Source organism: Stegostoma tigrinum, chromosome 18 (assembly GCF_030684315.1).
Source record: "Stegostoma tigrinum isolate sSteTig4 chromosome 18, sSteTig4.hap1, whole genome shotgun sequence".
Lineage (NCBI taxonomy): Eukaryota > Metazoa > Chordata > Chondrichthyes > Orectolobiformes > Stegostomatidae > Stegostoma > Stegostoma tigrinum.
In genome coordinates, this window is record NC_081371.1 from 22,076,525 (window position 1) to 22,093,668 (window position 17,144).

General features: G+C 43.5%; 1 protein-coding gene across 9 annotated transcripts in view; it reads right to left on the bottom strand.

Moving 5' to 3' along the window:
* The window catches only part of LOC125460896 (voltage-dependent calcium channel subunit alpha-2/delta-4-like), a 403,518-nt gene that overhangs the window by 227,055 nt on the left and 159,319 nt on the right, over positions 1 to 17,144 (bottom strand). For all 9 annotated transcript variants that reach the window (XM_059652381.1, XM_059652382.1, XM_059652384.1 and 6 more), the window contains one exon: positions 13,056 to 13,153. In XM_059652381.1, the coding sequence (XP_059508364.1) occupies positions 13,056 to 13,153 (98 nt within the window). The remainder of the gene's footprint in view (positions 1 to 13,055; positions 13,154 to 17,144) is intronic.

The window sequence follows — 17,144 nt, forward strand, 5'->3', positions numbered from 1 at the left end:
GAGACGAGAATCTCACAACTGAATAGTGAGAGACTTATTTGTATCCATCGGCCGACATTAGCATGCCATTAGCACTTAATCCTGCCTCATTGACAAGGCAATTTCCCACTCTCTAACCAATCAAGTAGAAATGAGAGTGATAATTCCTGACATAAAGACAGACTGGTAATTAGTGTCCAATATCAGTCCAGAGCCTGGACACTCTGCTTGGGGCATTCAGGATTGGAGGACTGGATTACTGCAGTCCACAGAATGGGCCACAATAAATCCTGCAGATGAGGTGCAACCAGTTGAGGAATTGTAATATGTCAGTCAAAGAAGTGCATAAGGATCAGTCAGGGTTGTCCATCCAAGTTGATCAGGGGCTGAGCCATGATTAGCGTTGGGGGCTTGGCTCAATGAAAATCAAGGAGGATTACTGGGAGTCACTGCTGAGGTAAGGAAGTATTGCAAGTCAATTCTGGGTATTGAAGGCAGCATGCTGGGATGTGGAGTGGACAATAATCTGAAGAGAGGAAACTCAATATATGAAGGAATGATTGGAGAATGTTTTCATATTGAGAAATCGATGGCTTAGTCGTCTTTTGAATTTTTAACCTCAACCCCACAGCATAGTCCAAGAACTTCCCCACACTCACTTTGCTGCAAGGTTTACTTTTCAATTACAGTGAATCCTTTCTTTGTTTCCATTGCAGTCATTGAAACATAATATATTGGCTTACGTTTTACATCTTATGGGATATGTAGCATTATTGTACCCAAACCTATGGGTGCTAAATCCGGAGCTATTGTTGATAACTGTGGATTGTAATGCACCAATACTTCGCAAAAGTTAACAATTTCTTAATCCTTTTGAAAGTCTTTCTCTGATAGATACTCCATATCATTGTCTGCCTTATAGCAACATCTATTTCAAGAGTTCAATTGATATTGGATTAGTTACTTGGTTTCTTATCTACTGTCCCCAGGAATCTTTATCACTCTTAACTGAGGCTCACTAATTTTATCAAAGCTTTGACAATGTGAACCAAGACGTTGACTATAAACTAAGCAAATTCACATTTGTCCTTGAAGGTTGGGTCAGCATTCACCAATGTTTTCAGAATTTTCTTAAATTTATGAACATGGTCCTCCTTTATGGATGGTAAAATGTTGTTCTGTCTCTTTGTTAGGAGCAGAATTATCCCCTCCTTAGTGTGGCAAGAATAATGGTGACAGAGGTGAGAAAATTCCATGATAATGAAAATATCAGATTCTTGCTGTTTAGAAAAGTTTTTCTCTTAAATGACAACTTCAGAATACATTATTTCCATGCATTTGCATCTAATTAAATCTCTAACTCATCTTATTTGCATGACACTTCCAATCCTCCTCTCTTTCAAATAGAGACTCAATGGCACAGAGTCCTGATTTCTTTTCATTTATTCATGGGTAATGAGCATCACTGGCAAGGTCAGTGTTTATTACTCATCTCTTACTGCCCTGAAGGCAGCTAAGAGTCAAACACATTGCTATGGATCTGGGGTAACATGTAGATCACACCAGGTAAAGAAGGCAGATTGCCATCCTTAATGTTCACTAGTAAACTGACAGTGGTTGGTTGCATAGTTATCATTAGACTAGCTTTCTACTCCAGACTTTTCTATTTGAGTTCAAATTTCACCATTTGCCAAAGTGGGATCCAAACCCATGTCTTGAAAACATTACAAGATAATAAAATGTGAGGCTGGATGAACACAGCAGGCCAAGCAGCATCTCAGGAGCACAAAAGCTGACGTTTCGGGCCTAGACCCTTCCGAAACGTCAGCTTTTGTGCTCCTGAGATGCTGCTGGGCCTGCTGTGTTCATCCAGCCTCACATTTTATTATCTTGGAATTCTCCAGCATCTGCAGTTCCCATTATCTCTTGAAAACATTACTGTGGGATTCTGGATTACAAATGCAACGACATTGCCACTATACCATTGCCTCTCCATTTAAATCAGAGCAGGTCCTCGTGGCTGCAGTTTGCTAAATGCTGATCTCAGCCATTGTGTGAATGTTGCTTTACAACAACATCCCTGCAAGTTCCAAGGCCATCTTCCCACTTGACCTTGCATCCATGCAAATTGGCATTGGCAAACCATCATCTTGCCACATCATCACGCCTACTCTTAGACAAACTCGCACTTTATTTTGAAAATCAGGGAGATCTATGACCTGCGTGCTTCTTCCAGGTCACTTCGCATGCAGGGACAAAAATGCAACTTATGGGTCTTAGACTGCTTTCTTAATGTTCACTTACTTTGAATTAGCTTGTAGGTTATAAAACTCTGTGCTTTTTACATTGCTTTCTCAATACATACTCATTAACTTCAGCATTTACAGGCTGCTGGCCTCCGTGCACATGACTTTTAGAGCTGAGTTACCAGCTATTAGCTTATGTATGACTCATATTGTTTTCTTCGAGCCCCGAGTGTTTTGCACTGTTACAAGCTTCCAATTTTTGTGCCTTGCTTTGCTTTTCAGCTGAGAGAGAGAAAGGCGACAGCATGTGACAGAGTGCATTGAACAGGCAACCTATCGGTGCTATAGGGTTGGCATGTTGGTGGTGCAGCACCGCGACATGTAAATATCACACCTGCAGCATGTGCTGGCATCTTATATGGCAAAGTCAGAAGTCACACACGCTAGGTGGCAACATACCACATGTGTTTTGTGCAAATGGCCATTGTGAAAATCAAAGGGAGCAATCCTTAACAGCGTGAAGCGGTCCTACTGTCAGTCAGAGGTACCACAAATGCCAGTCAGGCGTTTTGTACTACCACTGTCCAGGGCTCCATTCCTTGCAGTCCAGGGATTCGGGTACAATTGGCCCTGTAGGTCAAATATATACAGTCTGGCAATTACTGGTAGGTTAGTTAAAGCATTGTGAAGACATTACTACATGGGGTGAGCTGTGGTCAATTAGGGCTCTGTTTCCTAGATAATAAAATGTGAGGCTGGATGAACACAGCAGGCCCAGCAGCATCTCAGGAGCACAAAAGCTGACGTTTCGGGCCTAGACCCTTCATCAGAGAGGGGGATGGGGAGAGGGAACTGGAATAAATAGGGAGAGAGGGGGAGGCGGACCGAAGATGGAGAGTAAAGAAGATAGGTGGAGAGAGTATAGGTGGGGAGGTAGGGAGGGGATAGGTCAGTCCAGGGAAGACGGACAGGTCAAGGAGGTGGGATGAGGTTAGTAGGTAGATGGGGGTGTGGCTTGGGGTGGGAGGAAGGGATGGGTGAGAGGAAGAACCGGTTAGGGAGGCAGAGACAGGTTGGACTGGTTTTGGGATGCAGTGGGTGGGGGGGAAGAGCTGGGCTGGTTGTGTGGTGCAGTGGGGGGAGGGGACGAACTGGGCAGGTTTAGGGATGCAGGAGGGGAAGGGGAGATTTTGAAACTGGTGAAGTCCACATTGATACCATCAGGCTGCAGGGTTCCCAGGCGGAATATGAGTTGCTGTTCCAACACCATTCACGACCTCATCACCTCAGGGGACCTCCCACCCACAGCCTGCAACCTCATTGTTCCTCAACCCCGCACGGCCTGTTTCTATCTCCTTCCCAAAATCCACAAACCTGCCTGCCCTGGTCGACCCATCGTCTCAGCCTGCTCCTGCCCCACCGAACTCATCTCCACCTATCTGGACTCCATTTTCTCCCCTTTGGTCGAGGAACTCCCCACCTACGTCCGTGACACCACCCATGCCCTCCACCTCCTCCAGGACTTCCAATTCCCTGGCCCCCAACACCTCATATTCACCATGGACGTCCAGTCCCTATACACCTGCATTCCGCATGCAGATGGCCTCAAGGCCCTCCGCTTCTTCCTGTCCCGCAGGCCCGACCAGTCCCCCTCCACCGACACTCTCATCTGCCTAGCTGAACTCGTCCTCACACTCAACAACTTCTCTTTTGACTCCTCCCACTTCCTACAGACTAAGGGGGTGGCCATGGGCACCCGCATGGGCCCCAGCTATGCCTGCCTCTTTGTAGGTTATGTGGAACAGTCCCTCTTCCGCACCTACACAGGCCCCAAACCCCACCTCTTCCTCCGGTACATTGATGACTGTATCGGCGCCGCCTCTTGCTCCCCAGAGGAGCTCGAACAGTTCATGCACTTCACCAATACCTTCCACCCCAACCTTCAGTTCACCTGGGCCATCTCCAGCACATCCCTCACCTTCCTGGACCTCTCAGTCTCCATCTCAGGCAACCAGCTTGTAACTGATGTCCATTTCAAGCCCACCGACTCCCACAGCTACCTAGAATACACCTCCTCCCACCCACCCTCCTGCAAAAATTCCATCCCCTATTCCCAATTCCTCCGCCTCCGCCGCATCTGCTCCCACGATAAGACATTCCACTCCCGCACATCCCAGATGTCCAAGTTCTTTAAGGACCGCAACTTTCCCCCCACAGTGATCGAGAACGCCCTTGACCGCGTTTCCCGTATTTCCCGCAACACATCCCTCACACCACGTCCCCGCCACAACCGCCCAAAGAGGATCCCCCTCGTTCTCACACACCACCCTACCAACCTCCGGATACAACGCATCATCCTCCGACACTTTCGCCATTTACAATCCGACCCCACCACCCAAGACATTTTTCCATCCCCACCCCTGTCTGCTTTCTGGAGAGACCACTCTCTCCGTGACTCCCTTGTTCGCTCCACACTGCCCTCCAACCCCACCACACCCGGCACCTTCCCCTGCAACCGCAGGAAATGCTACACTTGCCCCCACACCTCCTCCCTCACCCCTATCCCAGGCCCCAAGATGACATTCCACATTAAGCAGAGGTTCACCTGCACATCTGCCAATGTGGTATACTGCATCCACTGTACCCGGTGCGGCCTCCTCTACATTGGGGAAACCAAGCGGAGGCTTGGAGACCGCTTTGCAGAACACCTCCGCTCAGTTGGCAACAAACAACTGCACCTCCCAGTCGCAAACCATTTCCACTCCCCCTCCCATTCTCTAGATGACATGTCCATCATGGGCCTCCTGCACTGCCACAATGATGCCACCCGAAGGTTGCAGGAACAGCAACTCATATTCCGCCTGGGAACCTGCAGCCTAATGGTATCAATGTGGACTTCACCAGTTTCAAAATCTCCCCTTCCCCTACTGCATCCCTAAACCAGCCCAGTTCGTCCCCTCCCCCCACTGCACCACACAACCAGCCCAGCTCTTCCCCCCCACCCACTGCATCCCAAAACCAGTCCAACCTGTCTCTGCCTCCCTAACCGGTTCTTCCTCTCACCCATCCCTTCCTCCCACCCCAAGCCGCACCCCCATCTACCTACTAACCTCATCTCACCTCCTTGACCTGTCCGTCTTCCCTGGACTGACCTATCCCCTCCCTACCTCCCCACCTATACTCTCTCCACCTATCTTCTTTACTCTCCATCTTCGGTCCGCCTCCCCCTCTCTCCCTGTTTATTCCAGTTCCCTCTCCCCATCCCCCTCTCTGATGAAGGGTCCAGGCCCGAAACGTCAGCTTTTGTGCTCCTGAGATGCTGCTTGGCCTGCTGTGTTCATCCAGCCTCACATTTTATTATCTTGGAATTCTCCAGCATCTGCAGTTCCCATTATCTCTGAGGGCTCTGTTTCCTAGTCAGTTGGTGGGTTTGGTCAGTAATGGTCAGAGGGTTCAGCAGGGAGCAATCCTTGTAGACCTGAGGAAAGCAAGCAACCTTATGTTTTGGGAATGGGCTTCATTGTACTGCACCACTTAGGGAATGATGACTGTACCAGGGGTCAAATAGAGATAGTCAGCTGGGACCTCCTACAGATGGGAGAGAACTGGGAGAGCCAGAAGTCGGGGGAGAGGGTAATTCAAACTGATCATAGTAGCTTTGGCTCCTACATGGGAAGGATGGAGGGTCAATGATTACACTTCCAAGATCATGGGTTTTGGGGGTAACGTGGTGACAGTAATACTTGCGTAAAGGTGCTCAACAGAAATGGGGGAGACTAGAAGGTCACAGGGGCCACAGGAACAACAATATTCAAGGATGGTAGGAAATTTATACACCACAAGCGGAGCCAGTAAGTCACTCACATTGAACCAAAGTTGAAACCTTACTATATCAGGTCAAAAGTTAACTGTACAAAAATTACACAAAATGGCTGGTACAGCATGAAAAGTGAGCAACATAAGCTACTGTTACTTCTTCAGGGGTAGATTAAAATTCTTGGAAGCGGAAACCCTATTAGGGACAATTGCAGTAATCATTACTTCACTGATTCAGTAATGGCACCAATCTGGCTTCAATTTGCACTCATTAGTAGGTCATTATTATCCAAAAATGCATGTTAAAAATTATGATTTCAAGCAAACAAGGCACGTAAAGCAGAATCTGAATTGCTCATTTCACAAATATCTTCAATAATGAAGAAGACAATGCTTTGCAGCCTGATTCACACATTGAGCTATAAGCATGTGAGGACATGTTTTGTGATGTGAAAAAGTGCTCTTTTATTTGTGGGAGTGGGTGCTGTCATGGTAGTTTACTGCCAGCATTCTATGCCAGCATGAAAATTTTGCTTGCAAAACGTAAAAGTGGATAACAGCAAATACCTCAGATGTCCTCATAAAGGAGTGACATTGACCACCTTGGGAAGCCTCCATGGCACTCTCTGGGAGGGCATAACAAAGTTTCATTGTGATGGATGTGACAGGAGTACCTTCAATAAAGCTGTATTATCTTTTCCTCACTCCCCGCAGATTATTTGCTAATAGTTGTCACATGGAGAATACAATAGCTAGATTTATTGCGACCTTGGTGAACTCTGAAGACAACATAGAAGGAGTCAGTAATTAACACATAATCAATGAATCCTGGAAGAACAGCAATGTCCAATGGCAACTGCACAGCATGCTGAGGGAGAAGCGGCAGGTGACGCTTCACCAAGGAGGCAGAAGAGAATATTGAAATCCTGGAGCTACAGGTTTCTCTGCTATTTTCTTCAACAGTCTAAAAGGCGGCAAAGGCACTGATAAAGGATGTTCTAATCTATCATTGCTGGACAATGTAATTTACTGGAGCAGGGCTTGTGTTCAGCAGGACTGGATGGAAATCCCATTTAGTTGGCTGTCAAGGTCAAGCTGTCCTGAATTTTATGCCAGTGATTCAGTTCAAGGAGAAATTGGGGATCTGTGTGGCATCTCCAATCCTCAACGCATAAATGTATCTGGGATGTAACTGATGCTATTTTGTAAAGAATACAGCTGCCCCTCCTCTATGATGATGAGGGTCATGCAACTTGGGCAATGGAGATTCTTCACCAACCGTTGTGCTCGTTAGGTCCAGGGCTTCATAGACCGTACCCCTATTGCTTTAAGAGCACCCTAACACCAACTTCCAGAGTTCAATCAACAGAAAAGGCTTCCATGCCGCTGATGTTCAAAATTCAAATTATATATGTCCACTGATGCCAAGTTCTTGAGGTCTGTGTCATGTATCCTCAGAGTTGCCATAATCTTTTCATACTGGAGAGCTCACGAGCTCCTGCCTCTTTCCAATGAGCTCGGGCCATACAAGGCTGGCTGCTGGAAGGCAAGTGCTAACCCTCCAAACACGGCTAATGCCACCTTTCCAAAACCCTGAGACGGAGACAGGACTAAGTTACAACGTTGCTCGCACCTCCACAAAAGCCATAATGGAACAGGCATTAGGCCTCCCTTTGCTGCCTGGATCACTCTAGTGGACCTTTGCAGTATAACCCAGAAAGGGTACCCTGTAAGATAACGGCATGCAATGCTCTTTACTGGAGCAGATAAAAGGGAATGTTCTGAGAGCAGGCAAAATAGGGGAACAACAGCAATCTTCTGAGAATGAAGACGGTGAGAATTTATAAGCTTAAACACTTACAGCACAGCAGGTCATTTAGCCCACTGTGACCATGCTGGTCAACAAATTTCTCATTCATTAATCCCATTTTTCAGCTTTTGGCCTATAGCCCTGGAGGCTATCACAATGGTTTTGAATATCTAAATAATGTTCAAATGCTGAGTGATTCTCACTCAATCACCCTTTTAGACATTGAGTTTCAGACATCTACCACCTTCTTAATGAAATAAAATTCTCCTCAACTCTTCCCTAAGCCTTCGACCTCTTACCTTATGTCTCAGCCCTAGTTATTTACCCCTTCCAAAGGTCTTCCCATCCATTAATGCCCCTTGTAATTTTGTAAAAGGTGAAGTTGCCACAGTCCTGGAAGGTTGTTTTCTCATGAGACAGAGATGGTTGGTAATCAGTTTAATATGAGGATCATCATGCTTCAGGCTAAGTGCAGACTCTCCGTCCCATTCCTTAGACGACTGTCTATCTTGGACCTCCTGCAGTGTCACAATGACGCCACCCGAAGGTTGCAGGAACAGCAATTCATATTCTGCCTGGGAACCCTGCAGCCCAATGGTATCAATATGGATTTCACAAGCTTCAAAATCTCCCCTCCCCCTAGTGCATCCCAAAACCGGCCCAGCTCGTCCCAGCCTGCCTAACCTGTTCTACCTCTCACCTATCCCCTCCTCCCACCTCAAGCCGCACCTCCATTTCCTACCTACTCACCTCATCCTGCCCCCTTGACCTGCCCGTCCTTCCCAGACTGACCTATCCCCTCCTTACCTCCCCACCAATCCTCTTCTCTCCACCTATCTTCTCCTCTATCCATCTTTGATCTGCTTCCCTCTCTCTCCCTATTTATTTCAGAACCCTCTCCCCATCCCCCTTTTCTGATGAAGGGTCTAGGCCCGAAACATCAGCTTTTGTGCTCCTAAGACACTGCTTGGCCTGCTGTGTTCATCCAGCTCCACACTTTGTTATCTCAGATTCTCTAGCATCTGCAGTTCCCATTATCTCTGACCTTGATAGAAACTTCAGCCAGTGCAGGAACTGAACCTGTGCTGTTTGCATCACTGTGCACTATAAACTCACTGTCTAGGCAACTGAATTAACTTACACACCTCTAATGGATTGCTACCAGCCTTCACTGTTCTAAAGGAAACAATCTCAGCCTGTGTAATCTGTTCTCATATCTCAGACCCTCCTGCCCAAGCAGCATCCTGGAACAGACTTGGAAGGTGGTCTAAGAATGCATAAACAAGTTGATCTCAAGACATGAAAGCTAAGTGAACTGATTACTTGTTGAGTTTGAAATTCATCTAATTGTTTAACATTCCACTGGTAATGGAAAGAAGTGCCTGTATTCTCTCAATTATATCACCTTGATGACAACTATGCAGTCCTGTATTAGATAATCTTTTAGGTTACTTTGTGTACAATTTCATGTTATTATGTAAAAGTTGATGATAAAGGAATCAACAGATTTCCCTAAATAAAAATCGAACGAACTGCAGATGCTGTAAATCAGAAACAAAAACATAGTTGCTGGAAAAGCTCAGCAGGTCTGGCAGCATCTGTGAAGGGAAAAAACGGAGTCAATGTTTTGGGTCCAGTAACCTTTCCTCAGAATAGACTTCCCTGTTCTCTGCTTCTATCTGTTAAATTTAACACATTCAATAATCATGGTCTTACAGATGCCAAAATTTACATGGAGGCATGCAAAACTTGCCTGTAAGAAAGGAATGTCTCATCCTCTCCTTGTCTGGTCAATATGTCATTTGTGGTGGCTCTGATTCCATAAAGCTGGGTACTGATTGGATAGCTTTGCCCTCTTTTGTTTAATCTGGAAGTTGTTCAATACCTGGTAAAGCAAGTTCCATTTTTTCCCTTCTGAGCCGATAGTGGGCCTTCATCAGCTAGGAGTAGTTCTGGAAGTGGGTGTGATGATTGCATGTTCCTCTGAATCCCAGAATGTTGCCGGATTGAAGCTCTTATGGTTTCCTGTTGTTCTCCATTTTGATACTCGGATTTTCATCCCTAGTTTGCACTAGTTGTTTCCTGGTGAATTTAAAGTCTTTCTTTCTTTGACTTTGATCTGCTGTCAAGGTAATGCTGTGGAATGCTACCATTCTAGACTTTTCTTCAATGCTTGCTGCTGTTTACTTTAGTATCTCTTTTTTTGCTGTCTTCTACTGTCACTGTGTTTGCCTTCATATTGGTACTTTATGGTTAGATTCTCTTTCAAATAACTCTTCTGCAATCTGTGTTCATTTCAAGACGACCCTTTCACTTATTTGCTTTCTATTTACATATTAGAGTTCTACATAAGCTTGTAGTGTCTCCTCTATGAAAACTCTCTCCAGATTTTCTCCACATCCCAGTTACCAGTCATCTCACAATCTCTTCTGCTTTACAAGCTGGTCTAAACATGCACACCTAGTTTTCCTCTTCAGCTAACTACAACTTAATCTTGGTATTATTCCTTTCAGAAGCACAACAATTGCAATCTGATGGTGCAGTGGTGAAAAAGCAAGAGGAAAGTGCAAAAAGAGAGTCATGAAACGAAGTACCATCAGTTGCTCTAATGTTCATAGCCACCAGGTGTGATAATTACACCACATATAATTTTGAGGATAGCTTAGAGGTTGAATGCATCCCCTTACAATTGCATTTCAATTTAGCTCCTTCCTCATCACTTTTGATGGTCTGCATTGCCCTTAACAGGCTTTGTGTGTAAATTAATCAACTGAAGTACATGGGTTAACAGGTGAAAAAATACGATGAGTGATTCAGTACTGGGGAGAAAAAAACATTCAGTTGTGTGCAAGAGCATTTCTGGATATAAATAGAAGCAGAATGTGCACATGGTGACACAATGGGTAGCTAAGTAATGGGATCAGAATTAGTTCAGATGTCAGATCTCCATAGGGCAAGGTCACGCACAAGTTTTGCCACAAAGAACTTACCTAAGCACTTCAATGTAGAGAGCTATTGTAGAATGCTAATGGATATGCAGAATAAAATATTTGGTCCACTGATGGCCATGTCATAAAATTTGCTTGCAATGTCAAGTACCTGATACACTTGAATGGTCACACAAAGAGTGGGCCCATTGCAAATGCTGTACATGTCATACATGTTGAAGTATGATACTCCAAAGCAATATGTATACAACCCTGTTCTATGGAAGTAGCTACAATCTTCACACGTGCCCAATGCAACTAAAGAGTAAGAATGCAATATTTTCTACAGTCTTGCAATACAGACTCTCAGCAACCTCCTCACGTGAAAGTGGATGGCAAACTTGGAAATACTGCAAAATTTTGCCTGTTCCAGCCTTGAAGGATCTAGGTCCCTAAAATGTACAATCATGGTTTCTTCGTATGTATTGGCAATGCCATCCTTACCTGGTCTAGCCCACATGTGACTCCAGACCCACAGCAATGTGGTTGACTTTTAACTGCCCTCTGCGCAATAAATGCTACCTGACTAGCTATACCCTCATATCACGAATGGGGAGAGGTGGGGTATGATCCTTCTAAATAGAAATTGTAAGGGAGTCCTTTAAGTTGGTTTAAGGAATACATTAACTGGAGCATTATTGTCTAAAAATACAAGGATACTCATTTAAAAGGAGAAATAATTTCTTCTTTGAGAGCAGTGAATGCCTTAAATTCTCTATTCTAGAGAGCTGTGGAGGTTAGATCATTGAAAGCATTTAAAAAGAAGGTAAATAGATTTTGAAACATGGAGGACCCGAGGGCTATGAGAAGCTGGCATGAAAGACGAGTTGAGGCTGTGGGCAGAACAGCCATGATCTTACAGAATGAAGTCTACAGGGTTTGAATGGTCTACACCTGCTCCCATTTGGTATGTGAGGTTAAAATTGCTTCAGGACATGGTCAAGCAGTTTCAAGGCCGTTTGGTATGTTCTTATTTTGCTTGTCACATATAGGACCTGCCACTTCAAAATACATGCCAGGCAGTCATAGGCAAATGGAAATTATCTATATAATTCATGCAGTCAGAAAATGGTAGCAAACTAAATGTGTAAGCAATATTTAAAGTGTAAAAACCACTTGTTATATTTTAAGTTATTTATCTCTTAAATGAGATTAACAATGCATCAAACATCTTGGTTCATAATTTTCTGTGAAGACAAACTGAAGGCTAATAGCACTTGTGTTATTTATGTACAAATAATACTGCCACATTAGATGAAGGCATTTCTGTGGCTAAATGTGAAGATCAAATATTTGCAATCCAAGATATACCACCCCAACATTTGTGAAATTGAGCATCTATTTGGTTAGTCATTATAATGCAATGTACAGCATTAAACTGGTGTCCTTGTACAATAGAGATAAACTAAACTGAACACTGAAATGACTGTGTTTTCATTTCAGGCTAAGTACTCTTTAAAAAATGAGATAAAAGTGTTAATTAATGCCTCTCAGGTACTGAAAATTAACTATTACCACTGTTGGATTGCATTCTTTCAGGTTTTCAATGCTGTTGGGGATTTATTAAAAATTCACAATTCTTCAATTTAGTTTGTGAAGGAGAAACACAGTTCTTTGCCCTGATTACTCATATGCCAGATGCTGTTTCCTCTCATTACAATGTTAAGAATGAGCTCAACAAATTGACATACTAAAATTAATAAAACCTAAACATGCAAGGGCAAGTCTAACTAATTGTAGATCCTGTTCAATGCCCTGCCATGACAAATAATGATCCCTTGTTCTCTGGAACTGACAGCATAGCAAGCTAACATGTGGGAGGTACATTGTAAATTCACTAGCAATGCAGGAAAAAGCAATTTCAACTATTCTTGATTTAACACATTAATTTCCTGACTGCTGCAAGATCCAGAACTTTTGCAGTTTGCCTGGTTCCTCTGCATGGCACTTGGAAACTAGCTGTTTACTGGATACAAACTGAAGGATTGTCTCCCCCAAAGGCATTTACAAGCTTAGATTCCTGTAACATTTTATAGTAACTAGTTATTTAACTGACAAAGCTTAATTGAGTGTTATAAATGTAGCTATTTTCAGCTGATGACACAAGACTTTTCTCATGATGAGTGAAATATTGAGTTTTGCAGTCTGTTCAGTTGCTGTTGCTTATGCTATCAATAGGGTCAAGGTACAGATAATGTTCTGTGTGATAATACTCACATTCCAAATCTGGTTCCTGTCCAGTAAGGTAACGAATTACAGCTTCTTTTTGTGATAGCTTGCGATGGTCTGGATCAATGTCAGTTACACAATAAATCCTACCAGGAAAGATAAGCAAAGATTCCATCAGTTACATCTACAATTTTGATCAAAGTCTGAGTTTTTAAATCTGTCAGTCTCCAAAACTAAATTAGTATCAACTAACTACAAAAATGACATCCCACTAAATAACTCAATGTATTCAATTACCGGGCAGAATTTAAGATTACACACCATAATCAGCCATGCTTCATTAGTAGCTCTCTTTCAGTGCATTAGAAAGTCATGGTTCAAACCCCATATGTGTTTTGGTTGGTCCCATATTTGTTGTTCTAATGAACTATGCTGAACACACTTCATGAACTCATCTTCAAATCTACCATTACCCATTTGATGTGTTCAATCGAGATGATGATTAAAATCAACCATATTGTTTGCAAGTACTTTCCTTTCAAGTTCCCATCTTTGCTTGAGTTATGCTCTTGCCCTACTTTTAGAGATAATAAAGTGTTCTCCCAAGTGACTTAATTGTCTTGCTATTTCTTATCTCTGACCAAACTGATTCTATCTTGCTTCTCTGAGCAAAGATCTTTCCTCACTACAATGATAAAACAAGGAACTAAAACAAACATAAACTGAAATTGCTGGAGAAACTCAGCAGGTCTGGCAGCATTTCTCTCCACAGATGCTGCTAGACTTGCTGAGTTTCTCCAGAATTTCTCCTTTTGATTCGTCACCACTGTATTGATTAAATCATCTATTATCAGATACCTCAGCCACTTCTCCTTCCTGTTTATCCTTCTACAATGACAAATTGCCCTATATATTGTCATATTGAGTACACTCTAGTATGTTGCAATTTTAAAATAAGATAAAATTAGTGCGCACAATTTTAAAAGGCCATCGTTGACCTTTTAAGGGAGGTGTCACAGGGCACATAACATTTGGAACTTCAATTGTCCAAGTTTCTGGAAACTTCTAAAAGTGGTCTACCGAGGGCATGCCTAGAAAAACTCTTTGCGGATGTCATATCAGTAAGTTTCAAGAATCATCCCAAAATGACAAGGAAAACAAGTCTTCAGACACTCTACCGTTAGATCTGCCAGGTAAAAAACAAAAATAAAAACATTGATATGCACAAGAAGATGTTAAAAATCTCAACATGCCTCTGATATATCTCAGACTATGTTGTCTCTGGTACATCTCTGACTATGGGAGTTGACAGCTACTTCATTAATAGGAAAACAGCTATTTATTGTTTTCCATGTAGATTCAATGGCTAGCAGTCACATAGGCAAAACGCTAAATTTTAAAAAATCGCTTGTGAGATAGTAGACAGAAGCAATTACAGAAGAAAAATCACAACAAAAAACAGGCTTTAATATCTAGCCTTTACAGAGACAAAGGGGTTAAAGCTTAAAACCTCAACAAAACTTTTTTCCAAAAGTGGTGTGTTCACTTGGAAAAGGGTCTAGGCCCGAAACGTCAGCTTTTGTGCTCCTGAGATGCTGCTTGGCCTGCTGTGTTCATCCAGCCTCACATTTTATTATCTTGCAGGTTTGCAGCTTGTTTCCAACTCTTGTCCACAATGATATTCTTGTTCACTTATTGTCCACTTTGCAATATGTCTCTTAAGTGTAACTAGGCCATATCTATTATTTGTATTTGTAAGTTTAACTGATCTATCTGTTATATGGGCTGTGTTAACTCAGATAAAGAATCTTCAGTTTTGTTCTTTCATCATGTTTCCCATTTCTGACTTTATTGTGCTAGCAAACTGATTTTACATGCACACCTTGTCTATTTCTGTCACACTCTGAGTTCCATCCTCAGATCACTAATTTGCAACATTGTGCTGTCCTTTCACCTTAAATTGATCAATTTCATATCACTTGAACTTATCTGCTCTTTCCTCCCTCTCAATTTTGTTTAAGGTCCTACCACAGTTTAGCTGCTTGATTTGCCAAGACATAGTTCTCAGCATAACTTGGGCAATGCCCTTCCTAATGCTATAGCTTCCCCTTTTCCCAGCACTGGTGCTAGTTTCTCATGAATTGAAATCATTTCTCCCTTCTCAATCTTTGAGCCAAGCAGAGATGACAGTATCCAAAGCCAAGTCCTTCTATTCATTTGTGGGATGTGGGTGTCACTAGCTGGCCATCCCTGGCTGCTCTTGAGAAGTTGGTGGCGAGCTGCCTTCTTGAACCGCTGCAGTCCTCCTGTTGTAAGCTGACCCACAATGCTATTAGGGAGGGAATTCTAGGATTTTGACCCAGAGACAGAGAAGGAATGGTGATATATTTCCAAGTCAGGATGTTGAGAGGCGTGGAAGGGAAATTGGAGGTAATGGTGTTCCCATATATTTGCTGCTCTTGTCCTTTTAAATGAAAGTGGTCATGGGTTTGGAAGGTGCTGCCTGAGAATATTTGGTGAATTCCTGCAGTGTATCTTATAGATAGTACACACTGCTGCTACTGAGCATTGGTGGTGGAGGGAGTGGATGCTTGTGGATGTATGCACATCAAGCAGGCTGCTTTGTCCTGGATGGTGTCAAGCTTCTTGAGTGTTGTTGGGGTTGCACTCATCCCAGCAAGTGGTGAGTATTCCATCACACTCCTGACTTGTGCCTCGTAGATGGCAGACAGGATTTGAGGAGTCAGGTGAGTTACTCGCCACAGTATTCCCAGCTTCTGGCCTGCTCTTGTAGCCACTCTGTTTATGTGATGGGTCTAGTTAGTCAATGATAACACCGAAGACGTTGATAGTGGGAGAATCAGTGATGGTAACACCATTGAATATCAGGGACTGTGGTTAGATTGTCTCTTATTGGTGATGGTCATAGCCTGGCATTTGTGTGGCGCAAATGTTATTTGCCACTTGTCAGCCCAAGCCTGGATATTGTCCAGATCTTGTTGCACTGAACACGGACTGCTTCAGCATCTGAGGAGTCATGAATAGTGCTGAACATTGTGGAATCATTAACGAACATCCCCACTTCTGACCTTATGGTAGAGGGAAGGTTATTGATGAAGCAACTGGAAATGGTTGGACCTAGGACACCACCGCAAGGAACTCCTGCAAAGATGTCCTGCAGCTGAGATAACTGACCTCCAACAACCATGACCATCTACCTTTGTATCAGGTATGACTCCAACAACTGGAGAGTTTGACCTCTGATACCCATTGATTTCAGTTTTGCTAAGGCTCCTTGAGGCCACACTCAGTAGAATGCAACATTGATATCCAGGGCTCTCACTCTCACCTCACCTCACCTCTGGAATTCAGCTCTTTTGTCCATGTTTCAACGAAGGCTATAATGAAGTCAGGAGTGGAGTGGCCCTGGTATAACTCAAACTGGGCATCACTGAGCAGGTTATTGCTGAGCAGGTGCTGTTGATGAAACCTTCCATTACTTAACCGATAATCGACAAATGGGGCAATAATTCACCCAGGTTAGATATGTCCTGCTTTTTGAGTACAGGACGTACTTGGGCAATTTTCCACATCGTTAGGTAGATACCAGTGTTGTAACTGTTCTGGAACAGTTTGGCTAGGGGAGCAGCAAGCTCTGGAGCACAAATCTTCAGTGCTATTGCCGGAATGTTGTCAGGGCCCAAAGCCTTTGCAGTATCCAGTGTCTCCAACCGTTTCATGATATCATGTAGAGTCAATCAAATTGGCTGAAGACTGGTATCTGTAATTCTGGGGACCACTGGAAGAGGCTGAGATGGATCATCCACTCGGCACTTCTGGCTGAATATTGCTGCAAATGCTTCAGCCTTATCTTTTGCGCTGATGTGCTGGGCTCTTCCATCAATGAGGGTGGGGATATTTGTGGAGCCCCCTCCTCCAATTGAGTAAATTGTCTGAATTCTAACTTATAGGTCTGAATTTTAGTTTGACAAAGAATCAAATAACCATAACGGTATAAATTATCTGTAATCAACATAAATGCTTCTAGATCACTTCAAATTGTGTAGAAATAACAAGTTTCCTTTGTTAATCTTCCATTACCATCAAGACCAGGGACCAATGAATTTGCTGCCTGAG